The sequence below is a fragment of the Brachyistius frenatus genome, unplaced genomic scaffold, assembly GCF_029030835.1.
Source record: "Brachyistius frenatus isolate BFR_SWC_R1_liver_20210118 unplaced genomic scaffold, ASM2903083v1 Contig_2, whole genome shotgun sequence".
Lineage (NCBI taxonomy): Eukaryota > Metazoa > Chordata > Actinopteri > Embiotocidae > Brachyistius > Brachyistius frenatus.
In genome coordinates this window covers 1,283,096-1,304,996 of record NW_027210601.1, presented here as the reverse complement: position 1 = coordinate 1,304,996, position 21,901 = coordinate 1,283,096, and the positions used below count along the sequence as shown (strand labels likewise).

Below are 21,901 nucleotides of genomic sequence, written 5' to 3'. Positions count from 1 at the left end.
TCTTCAGGCCTGTCTTATCAGCAGCCAGCTCTTTAATCTGGTTCTAAACAGTAAACATGAGCCCTAATAGTCAGACTCAAACCTGCTTAAATCACACCGAGCAAGTTTTAGACTAATGCTGAACAGTATATCAGTTAAAAAGACTTAAATACTCTTTTTTTTTTTTTTTTAAACAGCATTGATCTCTTGATATTCAGCGAAGAAACTTTGAAAATATCAAGAACTGGAAAAGGAGCGTAGCGCTTTTGTGAACGCAACACTTCTCCCGGTTCTACCACGTGTTTCACGAAACGCGCGACCACGAGACCGGATATGACGATCTGGCGACTGAAAGGGGGAGGGGGGGGGACGCACACAGTGCTGATAGGCTAATGAGACACAGGTGAGCTCAAAAACTGGCGCGGAAAAAAACAAACATGCAAGAAGTGAGTAATTTCAAAATAAAACAGGCGACTCACCTCTTGCATTGATAAAACTTTACTTTTTATTCCCAAAATAAATCGTTTATTTTGAAATAAACTAGTATTTGAGTAAGAAAAATAGACATTGTTGTCTTTTTAAAGATAAAATTAATTACCTGTAAAGCTTTTTGGTCATCCAGTTGTAGCAGTTTATCAGCAATTCTCTTTTTAAATCGCGGCGTGCAAGCAACAGCGATATCACAAGGTTTTGAGATCAAGACTTGGACTTTCAGCTCATGTCAAATGGCTCCGCTGTAGATTGTAATAAACTGTTTATTTGAAGATTAGGACAAATGAGGCAGATTTCCGAAGTATTCTTGATGATTTGCGCGCTCGTTCTTCTGCATTTTAGAGACATTAAATGTGTTAGTGCTATTTGTTTTGTGACAGGCTCTCGTTACCAGATATCTTGTAAAAACATGTTGCCTTTGGCGAGCTTTGCGTCAGTCAGCTCTCACACTTCATTACTTCTGACCGCAGCAGCCGCTGGAGCAATAATTGACCACACACTTCTCACTTGTTACATCAACTTTTATGGAAACTGAGCTCTGAAATCAAAATCCTAAAATAGGACCTGCATACTCTTTATTCAATGTGTCATACTTTAGGACATTCAAAGTTTACATATTTATTTTGCGGATTTTTCAACATAAACAAATTGACTTCACTCTATGAATTAAGCAAACAAGTAAATTCTCTGTTGTCATAATATTTCAGGATGTTTTAACATGATTGGAAGTCTCTCCGGGATCCATATTGGCCCATTCGGCCTTTTCCTAAAATCTGTAAGCAACTCAAATTTTACAGCTGAAAGCTCTTTGGTAATCCATCTAAATGAGAAACCTTCATGTTATTATCAGTTTCAATGGCTCCTTCCGGGGCCTGCAGTCTTTCTTTGCTTCACACCTTCTCTGTATACCGACTGTCATTCTCAGTCCCACAGACCGTCAATCACATCAAGCTCCTTTTGAGTTTGTCTACACGAGGGAGTCCCACACCTCAACACACATTTACTTTCTTATCCTACTCCATTTATTTTGTTAAACCGCAGGAGTTTGCACTGAAAACCAGCATTAAATTGCTTTATAATTGCCAGTATAATAATCTTGTTTTGTCTAGTTGGACAGAATAGCTTTTAATCTAATAACCATTATCTGCCAACAGCAACTATTCCTGTGAAAGTCAAGATGATGGCAGCCTTCAGACATCAGATAATTTCTTAGTGTAGATTTGGTAATCTCTAATATACATTAACTTGACAGGGTTATCTTCTATGTTTGATAAAAAATCCATTTGAAGAAGCACTTAAAGAAGATCCTTTCTGTGTACAACCTGAGGTCAAACCTTAACAATTCTGCAAAGACCACACAGCTGGTCTGGGGTTATACTGCACAGTGTGCTGTAGTAAAAAGGGGAACGATTTGGAGTTGCACACAATGATTTCAGATTTTAATAAAATAATTTTGGGTCGAGTTAATTCTCCAGTGCTATTTGATTTAAACCATTTTTAACAATGGGCCTTTCCTCCGAGTGTGCAGTTGAACAGCTCAGCAGCGAGCTAAACACTTCCATTGTGAGAATTTGCAGAGTTGATGCGAGAAGCCTTTCATTATTTTATTTGCTTGATCACAAATCTAGTGGACACGAATGGTGAACATGTCATGACACCACTGCTATCAGATTTACACTGTGTCCAAAATCAGTCAATTCTTTTGTGTTGTTTTTTTTTAATTATTATTTCAGTTTACACATAATACATGATGCATATTTGCTTTGACAACATAGGCTAATATTTCACAAGGGCCATTTACTCCTATTTTCTTTCCCAGGAATTAACAGCTGCTTTCGATTTAGTCAATTGAATCTGCTGACATCCCTGAATTAGTTCACACTTTCAATAATGGATGTGGCTACAACAAAGCAACTGCTCCTGGAGGTTGGTTTTAGAAGTGGGACTGAAAAGGTTGCAATGCAACAACAAATTTTTTTCATACGGTTACTAAAATGAATGAAATGCTAAAGTTACATTAGATGTCAAGTTCAATTGACTTTAGGCATCTATATAGTTAGCTGTTAAAGGTCGTTCTGTTACTCTTGAACATGTCCGACATTCAGCCCCCGTCATCCTTCACCGCCTTCTGAATCTGTTCTCTGCTTACCTGAAGTTCAAACGATCCTATATACAGTGTACGTTATTATTGTTTTGTGCTTTTTACATTCAACATTACAAATAACAATTACTCCTCAGAAGTTTCATTATTAAATCTGATATAAAGTTAAAGGCCAGCTTGAGATGTATTTTGACTTTCACTTCCTTTCTCTGTGTATCCTCAAGGATTCCATTCATTTCCATGTGAGCAGGTGGTCTCTTTAGGGGGCTCGATGGCCCCGAGTGTTCATAATGCAGGTAGTGTATTGTGTCATATCTGATTTGGTCGTGTTCCAACATCGTCCGTGTGCATGCAGCCCGGGCCCTCATCTTCCTCTGGGAGTCCCACCCCTTCAATGATCGGGTTTTTCCCTCAGTTCCAAGTCCATTTTCTGCAGAGCGATCTTGCATTTGATGTAAAGAGTTGGGTGTGTGTGTGTGTGTGTGTGTGTGTGTGTGTGTGTGTGTGTGTGTGTGTGTGTGTGTGTGTGTGTGTGTGTGTGTGTGTGTGTGTGTTCATGCATTTGTGGCGATTACAAGTGGAACGGCGTTTCGCTCTGCATCCTGAACGTCCACTGGAGACAAAACTTCCTCCCGGTTGAGGAGCAGTCCTCAGTACCTCCTGTCCTCACACCAACAAAGGACAACTCTTAAGACCCACATAGGTGTTTGCCAGCTTGTGTGGACCCTCTTTACACTCCACCGCTTCAGACTCTCTATAGAACACATTCCAGCGAAGGTGTCAGGTCAGTGCAGGCGCTGAAGGACACGCTTTGAGTCCGCAGGCTGCAGTAATTTGCTTAACCTCTGATTAGGCCCAGGAATGTCAACTATGAAGAGACACTACAGGTCCTGACAGCATCGTTTCACACTTTGGCAATCTGTCATTTATTGCGAACAAGTGAGTGAGCCACCACTCCAGACAATAACCACTCCGCTGCCTGGGCAGAGAGGGAGTTTTAATCTTTGCACCATCTGGTTTGGTCCTGAAAAGGTCCTGAAGAGAGCACGTCAGTTTATCTACGTGATTTATCTCATGTCCTTCTGTGCCAGGAAAGCTTGCTTTTCAGGACATACAGTACAGCATTTGTCTCTGAAGATTTAAGCTGATGTTAAAGATGTTATCACGAGAGGAGGCTTTTTGAAGTTAAAGCATGCCTACGTAGAGAAAGATTTAAGAAGGGCCAACTCTTGGAGCCTTGATTTGAAACTCTTGTCAATCATCACATCAATTTGGCCCACAAAGTCCAGCCTAAACGCAAATTGAAAACATTAGTGCATCACATGCTCCTTTATTTAATCTAGCAACACAACACTGACCACATGTTACGAAAAGATGTTTAAATAAATCTGCAAATCTAGAATTTAATGAGGTAAAAAGCAGAGTTATCAAAGGCACATTTGTCCAGGGTTATTATTGTAACTTCTATGTTTTATGCTCAACTTCAAAACACCATTGTAATTCTGGCAAGAGTAAAAACTGAAAAACAAAAAGATTAGCTTTCCTCGGGAAAGCTGCTGTACATACACACCCGTTAAATTATACAATTTTAGTATGCTAATAAACATGTCAATTGTAGTGTTACAAGTTCCAGATACACTTTATCTTCCCCCCCACATGTACCTTTAGTAAATAGTCCACAGTAGATTGTGTTGTTGTAAGCTGGAAGCTATGAAATACGTGTTCACACGGATCAGTTGGTGGAATCATTAATTTCATGCTTTGTATCCAACCCGAGCTCCTTTTTTTTTTTTTTTTTTTTTTTTTTTTTTTGTAAACTGCATTGATGTGAAACAGAAACTGGCTGGATTAATGCGTCTGTGTAATGTTGATGTCTGTGAAAAATATTTTGGATGTAACCAGTCTTAATGATCTGCTCTTTGTCTTCAAGCCAGAGGTTAGAATATAATGAAACACTAGCTTAATATAAGCATTTACATCTTTGTAATTATGGAAGGATCACTATGTGGTATTACTGTACAGTACAGTACAGTACAGTACAGTACAGTATGTTTACTGGATAGCTGTACTTTTGAAAATACTGCACCCATCAGTTATGGAAGGTATATGTGGATATTAATTTTCTTCCCTCAGCTCTCATAGTTACATATCATTATTTATATGCATCTGAATTAATGTCTCTGTATAATGTTGTCTTTTTTTAAAATATTCGGCAGAGGTAAGGTGATCACTCATGATCTGAACTTGGGAAGGTATTGGTTGTTTCTCGGCCAATAACAAAAGCAAACAGATCCCGGTCCAGAATCTAATCCAATAATAACCTCACATGTTGAACTCTAAAAATAATCACACTCTGTCAAAATAGCAAGTGTATAATTGCCAGCAAATAACTGCAAGTGACCTTCGTGATTATTACCGACCATATATCATCACTTGAACTTCAAGGTCACATTAAAAGTGAGCGTGTTTCTTGCAGTATATATAATGCACATGGGAATTCAGTATGGACAGTACAAAAGACAATTTCATCTCACTTTGGATATTGTGTACAGTTGGGATAGCAAACATTATACTAAAAACACAATATAAAACACAAATGCAAAATCTATAGGTTGCACTCTGCAACACTTTAATAATAAAAAAAAAGCTGCATCTCCTATTTGTCTTCTTAAAATGTTCCAGATAAGTTCTGTCCTGCAGTTTCAGAGTCAGTGCTGCTCTGTTAGAGCTGCTTTTCATTCAGAAGAGTTCAAGTCCTCCTTAACTTGAACAAGTCTGAGGAAAAACTGAAAAGATGGGGTGTAACTTTTTGCTTGAACATTCATCCATTGTGCGTCAAATGTGCTCAAATTTGTCCTCCTCATTTGTAACAGAATGAGTTCAGGTGCATCGTGTCTTCTTCGTTCTTCCACCTCATGACTGTTTTTTTAGTCCAATGAGGGGAAAAGTTAAGAGGCAACAGCAGTGCATGCATGTCAGCTGCACTGGGGAAGAAACCAAGCTGAATAAATTCATTTATCAGATGGCTCCCATGTCCAGCCAAAATGAGATGAGACAGGAGGGTAAAATAGGAAGCGTCCCTGTAATGTGTTACATAGCAGTTTGGAAGTTAAAAGTTCAGAAGTTCAAAAGGACTAGGAGAAGTCCAGCGGGCGGATCATCATGGCTGTGGCTCGGAGCGAGTAGCTGGGGCCCTTGAAGTAGTGCCACTTGATACCGTTTAACTTCCCTACGTGTTGTCCTTGGGTGAAGTACATGCCGTTAAGGTTGGACGGGCCGCAGGCATCAAACCACCAACCTTAATAAAAGATGAGGACGAGAGAAAAATCAAAATTGTGCAGAGCAATTTCAAAAGCTTCTTTTAGCAGAACAAACAGTGACAGCTTTGATGAAGTTTTCCTGTTTTGTCAAGGTATTGATAAAGTCACCTCAACCAGAAGTTTTGTCCTTGGTAAAGGTTGAAACTTTCCCATGAACTCTCCCACAGAGCCTTGGCATAAGTTCAGACACTGCTTCCCTGCTATCTGCTCAATGTGTTACTGTCAGTGGGTTCATAGGCATGCCAGTACCTGTTGCTGAACACTTTCGGTACCTCTTTCTATTTAAAGCAAAGCGTGCATGTGTTTGAGCTTCAGTGGGACATCAGAGTCATGGAAGGCATGGGAAACCTTTATTGTACTCGCAAGGTGACACATTTAATGATTTCCCTGGACTATATCTGTTAGTTGGCGAAAGGGTGGTTTTATCCAACTTGACATCATGCCAGAGTGTTGAAAATGCACCTGTCAGTCATCTAGAGACGATACCATGTTGGTGTCATGTTTTTCCTCTGTGCGAAAAGTAAGATGTTTTAGGTTTAGGCACCAAAAACCATGTTAGGTCTCAGAAAAGGTCGTGATTTGGGATTAATGTGACACAGTTGCATTTGGGTTAAGTTTAGGTACCAAAACCAGCTGGGTTAGAGAAAGATTTGGTGTGGTTTGGGTGAAAGAAAGTCATTTTTACGTAAGTAATGTTATGCACGTCACATTAGTTACTTAACATACCTTACGTACGTTAAATATGTTAGGATATGTAGCTTTTTAAAAGAAATACCTTTTGACTTTTGCTTCCTAATAGACTCGGACACCAGCTGTATTGGTGAAAGGCCTGCGTTTCACCATCATGAAACCCGCGACCTCCACCCTGCTTGTACTCTTTGTACTTAGTCACAGGACCTCTGTAACATGACCTCCTTCAACCCTGGTCATACATGCGCGAACTGTCCACGCCGAGGCGAACCAAAACACGACCCTTTTGGCAAACTTTTAATTTACTGTATTTCCTTAGATGATATATATTTTCAAGGCGTTCTATGTAAAGTAAACTGATATTATTCATGCACTGGACGTGAATTATTGAACACACCCTCCCTGATACACAGTCAGATATAGAACATATGCGAGGCATGGCATGTGCTAGTCTCACAGTGACAAATGGCAGCACTTCTCCCCTCGCCTTTGATAGACCTGAATACCAAAGTGGACCACAGTATGATATTTCACCAGGACCTGTCAGTAATCAGGAGCAATATTCTGCCCTTGCTGCTGGCATGGATCACACAGATATAAATTTCACATTGATTGCTGCTTCATCACAAGACACATGGCCAGAACAGCACTGAAACTGGTGGAGGCCTCGTTACATTTCCCCGACTGTGTACGATTTCAAGTGCTGGCGCCAGTAGGAATTTAATATGAAATTACCATCGCTTTGCTATAATGTTTTACATGAAATTCACTGAGTTCACAAGTTGTGAAAGTTTAAAGTCTATATTTCTAACAATGGGATGAATTATCATGTGAAATTAGAAAGGGGTCACTCAAAGTTACCGCGCAGGGAAATCATGACCCAACTGTACAGTTCCACTCTGCTCAACAAGTCCTCCAACCCATAGGACCATATATGTTGTTTGTTCCTACGACCCACAGGAGTGTTATGAACAAAACCGTCTTCGTGTTAACGTTGCTATTTCCTCAAAGTTATGCAACTTTTATCGTCATGGCAACAGCAAACCTGGTTTGAGACTTCATCTGAACTGCGTCACTTCATTGGTACACCAGATTGTCGTTATTTACACGGCTGCTAGAGAGCATTATAAGCTGCTTGCACAAAGGAGTCATGAGGTCATTCTTTGGGAGACAGTCTCCCGTTAGGTATATGGGACTTTTTCAGCATCTTTCAGCTCATTGTTTTGATTTCGAGGCCGGCAACTTTACTATTTTTCAGTCTCACCACTTGGACCCGTTTCCGCTCACAATAAAGAGCAAGTAAGCTCTAAAAAAACAAAAAAACACTCTACACTAACTGCTCACACCAAACCACAAAAAAACAGTTAGCGATGGAAATTAGCGGAGCATTTAACAGCTAAAGAAAAAGGTATTTCCCCCAGCAGTTGGTGGAGAACAAAAAAGAGCAAAAAGTATATCAAACAGCCGGTTATAAAAACCTAACTTTGCCATGTCAACTAAAAAGTAGCATTAATGTGTGTCAGTATTGTGGTTACAGCTAACTGGCCAAAAAATAATGCAGCTTTAAATGGAAAATTTAAATTCAGTGAACCACTTAATCATTAAAAAAGGACGCTGGCCTTCACAAATCATCTAAAAATTGAGAGTTCTGCACTACATTCTGTTCGGTGATATCATGTCTTGAAGTTCGTATTTTGTAACCTGCTGTTTTATTTTATTGACTTTTTCCCTCTTCAACCATAAAGCTCAGTAGTGCATATGTGAACAACTCGTCATCCCTTACAGTTCCTGTTGATAAACTGCAGACCACACAACTGCTGTCACACACATAAACATTCAGTGTGCACATCAGTGATCCTCCAAGATTTATGACCAGTATCCTCTCTGTTTCCAGGCTACAGATTGTTACTGACTTGTAAAATCCTTACGGATGTCTTCCTTTGACAAAAAAATCTCAAGCACTGCAATTTGTTCTCCTGATAAAGGGGTAACTCGTATCTCCTGCTGTCAGAGCTTTATCCCGACCGTATGTGATGGTGCTGGGTAAATATATACATCATATGTATCCGCACTGTATCCTCCTCCGTATTCTGACCATGGCAAGCAGTGGTTGTCCTCATAAATGTAGCAAAGGAGTATTTTTCTCTTGCATAGTCCAGACACTTACATCATCTGATGTGAGCCCTTCCCTTATAAATGCGGGGAATAAATCAAAAGATATACTGTATATAGTAGAGCGAGCGCGGTCTGGGTTCGGACCAGCCTTGAGTCAGACTACATGTTGTCATGCTTCTCCATTGTGGCTGGCCATATGCAGGCTATGAATCAAGCAAGAGTAGGGGTGTTGATCAGCGATCAGATGCCAGGTGCCTTTTAACCTGCTGCAATCGGAATGACCTAAGAGGTAATGCCGATCTTAAATTTGCATTTAGAAATGCTTGATTAGTACCAGGTCAAGACTCCACAGCAAAAGCGTTGCCATGGGGTGACATCGCGGATCACTGAGCTCCACTTTCACAGCGGGAGAAGCAGAGTCGTTTTAAATCTCTCTGACACTTGGTGCCGCGCCCGGGGATTTCTATAATGTGCTCGTTTCCAAACACTGTGCTCTACAACTGGCAGGGGATGCAGACTATGGCCTAATAAGTGCAGATAGATGTATAAGTGGCAACGTTTGCCCAGTGAATGTCTTGCCAAAGCAGGTTGTGATCACAATGACCCAAACTAATGACTGGGCAATGAACATTGTGGTGGGTGATATATATATATAAAAAGGGAAAATTGTCTTTGGAATAGTTATATCTCTGTATTGCTTTCTCATAAAAGCAATTGTGTTGTCTCCCCGGTGCCATATAAAGGAGACTAATGGTTAAAGGGCAGTTCTACTTTACTACAACTTTAGCTTCAGCACTTTCCTGTTGGTTTTAATAACATAATAGCACATTACAAAAATAAATGGTGAGATCTGGGAATGTGGCAACATTGCTCAAAAGAAGTCAGACGGCACAAGAAAAACAAAAAGACAATCCAATATGTTTTTAAAACCCCTGTAGGTTAGCCAAACGTATTTTAAAAAGAGAAAATAAAAGTTGCCAAAATTAGTGACTACTTGGTGAACAAAACTTAGCAACTACAGGGAGTTATTTCTCCCAGGAGTTGGTTGGGCCTAAAAAGGGAAATGAAAGAGAGTAAACACTGGACTCATATTCTCCAGGTGCCCACAGGCACGACTCCACATGAACATTCATGTTGCTCTGTGTCTGCTAGACGTACAAATAACCAACTGTTTGCTAATATGTGAGGTGACAAAATTATGTCAGTGTTGTATTTGAATTAGCTCCATCTCAGGTTTATCTCCATATTAAGTGCTTTTGACCAGTTGTGCCAGCAGGATTATATTTCATGGTACACACCTTCAATGTCTCGGCTCCCGGGGCATGCACATATATCTACTAAACGAGTGAGTAAGCGAGCAAGAGAGAGAAAAAGGGCGCTGGATTCATATTTTTATAGCACCGTCATAAAACTCTGATTGACCTTTTTGTATCATAATGTTACTGTGTGGATAAAGCCCCAAAATCGAATCTGCTGTTTTTAAGATAGGATGTTAAATATAAAACTAAATCCCAGTACATACAGGATGACAGCTGCTGGTGCCACTGGTTTTGACAATATCACGAACATGTTGGTTTAACAGCTGGTCCAATTTGTGTTTAATACACATTAAAGGCCACTAAGGGTTAATATATATGTTGCCATAAATGTATGATTATTGCAACTACAGTGGACTGTTTGGCTGCACTTACCACCAGTTAGCATGAGGGCGCACTTGCACAGACAGTTGTCATTGTCCATGTCCTTGGTGCTGAAGTCTGCTCCGTGGATCACTAGACTGCTCTGTCTGCCTGCGGTCCCACTGTGGCTTTTCAGGAACAGCCTGAAAGACATCGGGAGGAGGAAGAAGAGGGAATCGGGACATGAAAAACACACAAGGGGGAGAGAAGGACGGCGATGTGAGCAGTGTAAGCAATAAAAGGAGAGAAGACATAACATGCTGCACCAAATGTCTCCTGAGAGATATTTATTTTCTGCTGTGATTGAGTGCATGTAGAACACCTGGAACCTCAACAACAAGGTCGAGAGAATATAAAGTAAAGAATGAAAGAAAAAGACGCAGCATATGAAAGAAATACAGATGGAGTCGGGTGAATGTCTGGGAATTACATCTCTGTCTGCAGGGCCGCAGGATGTTAATTTACACCACGGCAACAGGTAAAATCGTTAAATACAGAGCTGTAACAGCTACACACAGTAAAAGAGCAATAAGAAACCTGTTTAACGTATCCACCGTCCATAGATGTACAGACGGTGACGACTCTCAGTGGATATTTGGTGTCCAAGTAAGCAGTATTTCTCCTTGTCTTGACTTAAGTACACAGTTCCTACTGGTCTTACTCATTACTCACTCTTTCATGATGTTACAGTTTCATGTGTGTGCGCCGGCGTCAGCCACGGTTGGAGGCATTTTTATGTTTTCAGGTTGTCGGTCCATCGATCCAACCCTCCGATTCTTGTGAACGTGATACCTTAGGGATGCATTGAGGGGATTTCTTTTTTTTTTATTGTCTCGTCTTTTTAGTTCAGAGGAGAAAAAAAAAATGCTCATATACTTTTAAATTACTTTTTGTGAATAAAGTTTGAGTTGCTGTAGGTGATGCTGTTGCATTTGTCTATTTAGCTTTAGTGATCAAAGCTGCTTATCCTACTTGGATGTTCTTCCACTCTAAAAAACAACAACAACAACAACTGCTGTGCACGAAATATAAAGTGCATCATTTTCAGTGAACTGTAGAATAATGTCTGTTAATCTATTTATAATAAGAAGTCACAAGCGAGTATTCAGGTCATATTTACTCAAGAGCTACTGAGCATCACCTGGTAATCATCCATTCAGTGTAAAAGGTGACAAAATAATGACATTTATTCAGTTTATGGCATCAAACTGCATGTCTACGTGACTAATAAGCTGTCACCCCTGAGCCGAATTCCTTCTCACTCTCACACAAACTGAAAACTAATATGCAGCTTGGAAGTAGATTCCTATCCTGAGTGTATCCTCCTGTGAAATCATTCCTGGTGTGAATGAGATCTACCACATGAAGATCTGACAATTCCCACTCCGCTCCACCGCTCAGCAAGCACACGCCTTCGCTTGATTTATCCGGCCGTATCACACATTCACTCTCTTCCAATTGAAGAGCAGCACTGCAGTACTAAGCCAATAAGGTCTGTTATTAAGTACAGTTCATTCTCAAACAAAGTCATTTCCTGAGTTCATTTCTGGACAACAGGGGACCCTGGGCGTGTATTGTGAACTTTGCACCCAGTTTGGATTTTCCGATGAGAAAGTAACAAAAGAAAAACTCATATTTTACAATTTTAAGAGATGCTGAAAACTGCGTATTCACCACGAAGCCTCTGTGCAGCATGTAGCTCTGAGGCATCAGGTTGAACATCTCAAAGAAAGAGACTGATAGACTTCCCAGGAAGGAAACTCGTTCGATGTGAAAGACTCCTGTATTTGGACAGCTGTGTAAATGGCTGATTTGTGCAGCAGAGTAAAAAAGTACGACTGCAGGTCACAGCGGGGAATTCACAAAGCCACTAAAGCAGAAAGCATAATCCTACGATGTAAGGGTGAGTCATGTGTCTAATCAGTGGCACCAAATGACCACTGGACATGGCAGGTTTGGATAAGGGCCTGTGAGTATTTTATGAGCACAAGAGGGCATGTGTACAGTAAATGTGCAGGTTCCTGTACGTGTGTGAACAGTACGTCATCTGTGGCCCACGCAGGAGGATTATCTGGTGTCTGCGGGGAAACAGATGTCTTGGGAAATATTTTCCAGTTCACAATAAACTCACATCCCAAAACACTTAAGAGTATTATGACTTCTATCAGCTAATTCCTGATTCTGAGGAATAAAACATGCAATGTCAAGGATGAGGTCTGCTACCGCTCCGATAAAGAACAGACTTTGCCGCACGTTTACTCTCCGTTCCCCAACGCTCTTACGACCTCTGTTGCACTGACGAATCTCAATCATCGAGAGGAATTTTCAGCGTGTCACTTTGACAGGCTGCTTTAAATAGTCTGTGGTTGTGTTTACCGGCTATGAGGCTTATTTACCCGACTGACAATCCCCAACCCCACTGACATCTGCAGTTTTTCCCGCCAGGGTACATTATGCACTCGAATGATAAGTGGCGTAATCTGAAGATGGGCCAAATAATAAAGTGAAGAGGAAGAGATGCTTTTCCTGAAGCCTGTCTAGAATGAGAGAGAGAAAAAGACCTGGATAGAGAGATGCATCTAATAATTCATGTTAGAGAAAAGTATGCGGGGACAGACGTCCGCATACTATACATATGCTAATTTGAGTGTTCCTGCTAAAGTAATGTGTTTGGTCAAGGCTCATTAGAAACCAAAATATTGAGCTGCAAGGGAAATGATTTGGTTTTACTTAATAACCATCTCAATTCTCTAATATCCACTGGGGCTACTGGGCTGTTTCTGATCTTTCAACGCATTTAGAAAGTCCAAAAGAAAGTCCAGCAATTGGTGGTGCTGATCGCGGTCAACACCCAATCACCTTACATTTTACAGTTTACTGACCACAAAAAGACAATTAGCACTAGCTAGATTCCCCTTCTTTGTATAATTTATGATGAACACAACACTCGCTGTGCCTGGGCTTGACAGTGGCACTCAGCAGGTGTTAAAATAATATGCAGTTAAGACACGGCTTAGTCTCCGTGGTTCCAAGTTTTCATCTGCAACACAAACTTAACATCACAGGGGATTCTTGCAAATGTTTAATGTTGAGGGAAAAGACTGCATAAACAATGCTAACTAAGACTGTGTGGGAGGGAAAACTGTCGATCATCAACATTCAAACACTATACTGAGATATGATGAGCTCAGTGACACAGTGGAAATCGTCAGAACATTTATAGCAACGAGGCCTATCAGATGTCAGCTAACTGCAGCTCCGATAAAGATCCAACCAGATCCACAGTTCTCAAAAAAAATGTGTGAACAATTATTTGATCCTCTTTTTGAAACTTGAAAATTATACATAATATCTGCAGTGCCATTTCCTTTACACAAAAAGTGAGGTGAATTTAAATTGCTGTGCAATTAAAACTGTTCACAAAGAAAGATCTGATGCTTATCCTTTTTATTTTTTTATTATCCGATCGAGCGTTCTGCAACGCATTCTAAATTCAACTCACTCTTATTGTGTTAAGGCTAGCTGCAAATGCCTCCAAGGGAGAAACATCAAAACTTCGGCAACTTTTTGCACGAGTAAATACCACTTACGGAAACTCAGAATATGTGCGTGCGTGTTTGTGTGTGTGTGTTTGTGTGCGTGTGAGTGAGTGAAATTTAGGTGAACTGATGCCTCAAAGCCTTGATACAGATTCAGTTTCAGTCATAATGAGTCTATGCTCCAGAGTATTACAGCTGCAAACTCTGTATGTGGGAAATGAGTTGCAGCAAGGTCAGGTGAGCTATCAGATGACAGTATTGTGTTTATCTGAGACCACTTCCAAGTAAAACTAGGTTACAATGATTGACATTTTTTCAGACTGGAGCGTGAAACATTGTTATCAAACCTCATTAAACATTTAACACTGTTCTTGCGAGTACAGTGAGGACTTCACACTTTGCAGTCAGAACTTTTGGATTCACCAGCTGTTGTTTTTCTTGTAAAGTTCGGGCTAAAATGTAAGCATAACATCACTTATCTACAACGTATGTAGCTTACATTAGCTGTTCTCCCACGAAAGTATCTTAAAAACCTCGGCGACCATAAATCAGCCTTTCTATTAGTAGAAATGCACCTAATTTAAAGTGGAGAGGTGTTCATACAGGACTGCCTGGAGCTGTTCCGAACCAAAACGCGTCCTTTTCTCCCCACACGGAGGACGGATTTGTTGGATTACAGCTGAACAAGCTGCAATTGGTGCGGGGCCCTCGATCGGCAAACATGTCGCCTGTTCGCAGTCTTTCTTTTAGCTGACATGTTCCACTTGTCATCCACTGTGTTGGTCTGAACAGAGGATATTGTTGTCATACAGTAACTTTACAGAAACATTCCTCTTGGGAGGTTTGGATCAAGTCCTGAAACAATGTGTCTTCTGTAATGTATGATACTCTGTACAAAGTTCAAGTGATCGGGGAGGCTGTGGCTCAGTCGGTAGAGTGGGTTGCACACTAATCAGAAGGTTGGTGGCTCAATCCCCAGCTCCTCCTGTCCACAGGCCTAAGTGTCCTGGAGCAAGACACTGAACCCTGGAAAAAAAAAAAATTGCTCCCGATGGTGTACCGACGGTGTGTTGTAAGTCGCTTTGGATAAAAGCGTCAGCTAAATGTAATGTAATGATTCTTTGAAGAAAATGACAGAAATAAAGTATAGAAATGATGTTGCTGATCCCTTTAACGTGCATAAAATCCCTAAATTGTATTCAAACTAAAATGGTTACTGGACTTTAAATGCCACTTTTCATCTTTGGACTGACACGCTGAGCTTAGCGTGCTCGTTTCCTTTCATCTCCGTACATGAAGGCGACAACCCAGTCAGCTGAGAGGCCGGCGTGTGCCGTTACACACCTGGCAGTCATTAGCCTCCTGAACTACAGTCTGATTGGCCCATTGCAGAGGTTAATCACCCTGACCAATGGTTGGCTTCCTACCGAAAGGCCAATGAGGTGTCTGGCTGGCTGATCGCTCGCCACTGGGCGTCATAGCTCCACAGACACACATATATAGCAATGCATTTGTAGAGCTCCACATAGGCTAGCCTTCGTCAAAACTAATTGGAAAATATACTAATTCTTGTGGTTTTCTGCAGTACAGTAGCATAGCCATCTCCTTTATGTCTTCTGCTCAGGAAAAGGATAAAGCTGAGGCTCTTGTTGCAACGTTAAAATGGAAATCTGCAAGTTGGTTTAGTGCTAACGATGCATTGAAGCACGCGAAATGTATTTTTCATTTTTGATTGACAAAACAATTTTAACTCAAGGTCCACTTATCTTTTTTTTTTTTAATTTTTTTATCACAACTTTGAACTATATTGCGGGATTTCATCAGCAGATGGAGTTTGTTTGGTTGTCATGGAGATGGATCCATTGATATGTAAGTTCAGCAGTCGATATGAGGGCATTATTTGAGCCCATGAAAACTGAGGTGATAGAGAACTACGCAATCAACGTTGTATGATATTTGACGACAGCTAAACTTTAGACACACTACACAACCTTCGTCTCTAAGAAGTCCTGCTAGTACAGTAGGACAGCGTAGCAGCCTGTTGTTCTTGAACTCGGGAATCGGAAACTGTGGAACCCGAAGCTAGCAGGGATGGGGTTCAAGAAGACATGGCTTGACATATCTAAGATTATCTCAGTGTGAGTCTTGGAAAAAGAGCGGTCACCATGTTTTGGAACACAAATCTCTGCCAATTTCTTTCATAAATCCCCGCATGAAAAACATCTAAATGAGATCTTTGCGATCCACAGGGACCTCGGGCCATTACCATATGGAGAAATCACCGGATTTAAGAACTTGGCGCTGTGAACAAGGAGAGATATTGAATAAAGAGGTAATGGCACGTTCAAAAATAAACATAGAAGTCTTTTCTACCAGCTGGGAGGCTTTTGAACGTGCATACTAAAAATGCTTCCTCGTAAACCTCAACTTGTGTCTGTGCATACATTCAACTACAGTGAGTGTTTCTATGTTAGCCAATTTTGGAAAGGATTTTTCTCTTTGGTGCCCAAGGTGCTTCTCTGCATCTTTACATGTGCATTAATGTTTTAAGGTGCATGAAACAGGCACTCAATGACCGTTGAAGAAATGACATGAAACGTCTTATTGAAGTATTATTGAAGTAAAAAAGTATAGACCGTAGAAACACTATTGAGACACAGCCAGGCTACATGTGCATTTCAAAGAGAGTCAATGGATAATGTGAATTATGCGATAAAACGCAAATCCACTTGGGTGCAAAATAGGTTCAACATGGCACCAGCTGTACAACAAAAGGAATCAATTTCGACAAGTATATCTATTTCATTTAAAATTGAAGAAAAAAAAAATCAGTATACCTTTTCGTAATTCTTTTTTTTGGCCTAATTAATGACTATCTACCTGGCAAAAACTAAAACAATGAATTTAGAAAGCCTTTATCAAATAATCTTGCTGAAAAGCCCTTCAACAACCTCAAAGTTTGTTGAGGGGAACAATTACAATAAATACTATTATAAACCTTTTTGAACCAGTTTTCCATTAAAACATGATGACACACATATATTCCTTGCCTGGCAATTTAAGTAGGTCTCCAGACCAGTTACACGAAGTAATTCACCGGAAGCACGTCAACGTTCAGTATGTGTTTATGCACTTATTGTGACTATTCAAGTTATTGTCAGCTTGGTGTGCTGTTTTATAATGATGATCATCTATGAACTTCAGATACATCTTCAAGTAGATTACTCTTTTATTGTTAATTCTGATGAATTAGCATCAAGAAATTGCAACTTCCCTGGAAGATCTGTTCACTCTTAGGCCTTTAGACTCTATTCGTCACTTTTAGGTTTCTTGTTGGAGATTCAATTCTCACCACTGCGTTCTGTATGCGTTGTAATATTTAGAAAAACGACTGTAGGAAAATTGCATCATGGAAAAATGTACAACACCCCTTAACTTTGAACTCTGTCATTTGAAATTGATTCTCAATAATGACCCGTTATCTGCTCAAAACTGTTTATCTAAGCAGTCATTGTGTATCATTCAGTTCACTTTGTGGCTCTGTCTTTTGTGTAACATGCAATTTTCTTCATTTTGTACTGCAATGCTCCCTCTGACTCAGCACTTTTTTTGTTTTGTTCTCTCATCTATATTATCTTTAATCAGCTTCAGCTTCTTCGCGTCCCTTTGCTGTTTTTCTGTTTCTGTGCCATACAGGACAACTATTGTTTTTTTCTCACTCTATTGATACTAACAATCAACACAAAGCCCAATTTTTGCAGCAGAGAAATTTTGATAAAGGAGAGTGATTAACTAAATATGTTGATCTGAATACTTTAGTTCCAACAATATTTGCAGGTCATCAAATTATGTTGGATTTTATTATTTTCTTTTCTGCAACCCACACACAGCAACCAACTTAGCTATGATGATAGGGACTTTTTTTTTCTCCAGCTGTTTATAGACAGTAACCTCTGCAATTATGGTGACCCCACTCACAATAAGGCAAAAAACAAAAAGCTCATTTCACAATATTATGAGATTGTGGTTCAGTGGAAACTTCATTGGCCTGCTCAATTCAAAAGTGCCCCTCCAAGTGTTAAGATGTGTTCATTTATCATTCATTTATTTGTCAGCTTACATTCTGTAGATATAGGCTGTGTAGATTTCTTATTTTTTTTGGCTTTTATTACGTGCATGTAGCACTATTGATCTTCTCCTTCCAGTGTTCAGTGTAATTTCTTTCTCTATTATTTGTTGGCCAATAAAAACTATGAAAAATGAACATCACATTTTACAAATTAGAAAATCTGATGGAAATAAATAAACAAATAAAGTTGTGTACAAATTATTTTTTCCTACAGATCTCATTTTTTTGAAAACTGTGTAGCTCAAAATTCTTGAATTTAACAGTCTACGTTAGTGACTGCACACATTCAGGCTATAATCAGTTATAATTGCATCACTTGTGATTCATGGGTGCAAACTCTGCATTACTGAATATGGCCTTAACACAGGCAAGCAAACAATTTAACAGTGTAATAATATCCACTGAGAGAATAACGACTTTTCACAATATAATAAAGATTTTCCAAAAACAGTTTAGTCACGCTTAACTTGGATTCCAGGGACCTTATGTAAACACACACACACACACACACACACACACACACACACACACACACACACACACACACACACACACACACACACACACACACACACACACACACACACACACGCACGCACGCACACACACCCCTATCATAACCTATAAAACATCTTCATTTCAGAGGTTTTTCCTTTCATTCTTTCTCAACAGATAGTTTATTATCAAACCAAATTATTATTATATCATATTATTCAAATAATTGAGATAATGTAATTGTTAATAATTTACTGTTCACAGTTTTATGTGGTGGGCAAAGCCAACAAGAATTCGATGACTTAATGAAGATAAATGGCAGGTCTAAATTTTTATGGCACGGCAATAAATAAGACATTTATTCTGTGAACATGATTTCATCTATAAAGGATTAGGACCCCATATTTCACAAAAGAATAATTGCACACCTCCATCCCTCCCTTGCTCCCTCTCTCCCAAATTGAGTAATTTCCGCTCACAGTACATGTAGATGAAACCAAGGAGCTGGCAGCAAGACAAACATTTCCTGGCCGGTAATGCTCAATAGTGTTTATGATAAATTGTCAGTCGTGTGCACTGTTGGACTTCGACTATTATTCTGCCTGCTTTCTAAGTGGTGCTTGTCTATTCAATGCTGTGTTGGCTTTTGTACGTAGAACGTGTGTGTGTGTGTGTGTGAAGATTGACTATACAATATAAGCTCTATATAAATGTTTGTCTGACTCGCGCTGACGCAGACTATTCCAGTAAACCTCCATAGACGACAGAAAATATTCCAAAACTAACTAAAAGACAGACCCTATCACTTACAACGATTTCTTACGTTTCAAAGCAACGAATGCAATCTGGGGAACTTATCGTAGACTGTTTGACTTTTAAAAGCAGGTCGTTGCCAAAGCAGAAAGAACAGAGAATGTGGCAACACTGGTTTGTTTTGGCCTGTGTTTCAGAGGAGCAATGTGTGATTATCATACCACAACTATTCTTCAAGAACAAGTCTATTTATAGGAATCAGCATGTCGGTTGGACTCCTAAAGAGTACGAGCCTGCATCCAAAGCAGGCTGGAATGGCCGGGGATGCCCTTTGGCTGCCTCAGTGGAACAAAAACAATTATTATCACTGGAAAGGTCAAGTGTGGGATGTTAAAAAATATGTGTGAAACATCGTAAAGGATGATATTAAAGCAAATATAATTGTTTATGTAAAGTGTGTGTGTGTGTGTGTGTGTGTGTGTGTGTGTGTGTGTGTGTGTGTGTGTGTGTGTGTGTGTGTGAAAGAGCTACAGAAGGTGTAGGATGGTGCTGAAAAAGCTAAAGTTGTTAACATTTCGATAAGCTCCTCTCTTTTGAATACAGTAAAGTACTTATTGAGGTTTGATAAACAAACCTATAAATACACTGGCCTGCACTTCACATATCTGTGTGGCATGTTGACAAGATTGAAGTCTGTGCATTTAAACCAAAGCCAAAGATGAAGACTGAAGGTAACAAGAGATGAAGTTTCACTCTATTCTCACTTTGTGGTCACGCAAAACCTCAACTTTGTGTTAAATTCAAAACAAAAAAACAACTCGGTCTCTTCCGCTTGATTGAAATCGATTCTCCAGACCCTTAGAGAAAACCTGGAGTCCACTCCAGGTACAAACTCCTCAAAACAAAAACCTTGTAAAGTGAAACTTCTGTCAACGCAAGACAATTCTGTGAATTAGACGTGGCAAAAAGTCTACCGACCCGGAGCTGTGATGAAACACTTGAAACCTGTATTCCTTTCTGGAGATTTGGTGCAAGGAATAGACGGATTAAGGTAAATGCTTTGAAGCCACAGAAACTTGTTCCGTATTTTGTCATTCAAAGCCAAACGAAAGACATTTCGCAACTGAAGGGACCTCTTATCAGAAACAACCAGTCATCCAGTGAAAACGGCAGAATTGGAGATGTCAGACTTTCACCTCTGAAGCCAGCGATTGCTTGGAAGTCTGTGGAATTTGCAGTAGTTTTCCACATCAGAGAGGGCCAAGCATCTGCCATAGTTTGAGTCCTGTTATCATTAACCCCCTCAAAAGAAAACAGAAACCTCTGACCTCGTCACATAAGGACAAAGCATCAATCAGAGTCAAATTTGCAATGGGGGGACGATGACAAGTGATACATTTGGGTCAGAAGGAATTCGCAACGAGACAAACCCCACCACAGACTTATATAACAGGACAGACATGATTGAAGTGTCTGCAAAGCTCACAGTTACTTCCAATAAGAATCTTAACACCTCTGAACATTTTGTCTTTCCATTGAAGTAATATTTCCTGAGGGTTTCTTTCCTCCTTCCTTCATCTCAGACATACGCTGCAGACAATAGTTTAATAATTTTCAGACATGCAATCGTCCAGGCGAGAACATGTCAAAAAGAGTCCAAAGGTTTGTCAACACAAGATGCGTTTCAGTCATGTTTTTCAGCCATTCATTTCACGGCTGTCTGACGGAACAAATACACGTCTATCTTAATCTACACAAGCTGTGCGATTGTCTGCATTTCACATTCATTATATGTGTGTAACTGTGAACTGAAGCGTATTTGCACGCACTAATGTTTTCTTCCATTTTATGGGCATAACAGTGATTTTGTAATGGGCTCTGAAGACTGCCAAAAGTCGACTTCCACACTCAGAACTGTTTGGAGAGAAGCTTCTGCTGTTTTCACTTTGCAGGTTGGGTCAACATTGGGTAAGAGTCGAGAGCTACGCACTGTAGTGGCTCGGTGAGGCTGTACTGGCATAACAGTGCTTCGAGAAAAATGATTATAAGATGAGTTAACAATGTTACCAGACTGATGTTTGGCAGGTAAGTTGAGTATTTTTTTAGTGTGCCAGGATGCTCGTACTTGCTAATTAGCACTAAGCGGAAAGTACAGGTAGAGCAATTGGAATGGCATTAGTTTGGTAGGTATTTGGTCATTAGCCAAAAATTGGCTTGACGATGGTTCTCGATTAAAAGTTAATCGGTAATTATTCATCTAAGGGCAGTCTCGCATAACCAGATTTACATCTAGAGCGCTGTGCCAGTACTGCAGAGTGGTATAAGAGGAAAAAAAATGCTCCGGTTTGTTTGTATTCCTTTAAACCAATTACAATAGTCTTCGGCGGCTCTAAACGCAGGATGCAGCAGCGGTACCCTTACAAAATTATGCCAAGGAAAATAGTTTTGGTGGAACATTTGCAAATGGGAAGGTGAGCCTTTGCATTAAATTGACCAAATCCCCGTAAAAGATAAAAAAAAAAAAAATAAAACAAGCAGGCCTGCCTTATTGCGTGATCCAAATCTTTGACGAAGCTTGCCATTTTCAGAGTATAAGTTGCTACCTCGGA

The 21,901-nt window shown here is 40.0% G+C and overlaps 1 protein-coding gene across 1 annotated transcript in view; it reads right to left on the bottom strand.

Moving 5' to 3' along the window:
* Nucleotides 1-3,873: 3,873 nt before the first annotated feature.
* The window catches only part of angpt1 (angiopoietin 1), a 54,990-nt gene continuing 36,962 nt past the window's right edge, over nucleotides 3,874-21,901 (bottom strand). The window contains exons 8-9 of the mRNA XM_069692324.1: nucleotides 10,389-10,519; nucleotides 3,874-5,870 (exon numbers count right to left, since the gene is read on the bottom strand). Coding sequence (XP_069548425.1) covers nucleotides 5,707-5,870; nucleotides 10,389-10,519 — 295 coding nt within the window. The 3' untranslated portion in view covers nucleotides 3,874-5,706. The remainder of the gene's footprint in view (nucleotides 5,871-10,388; nucleotides 10,520-21,901) is intronic.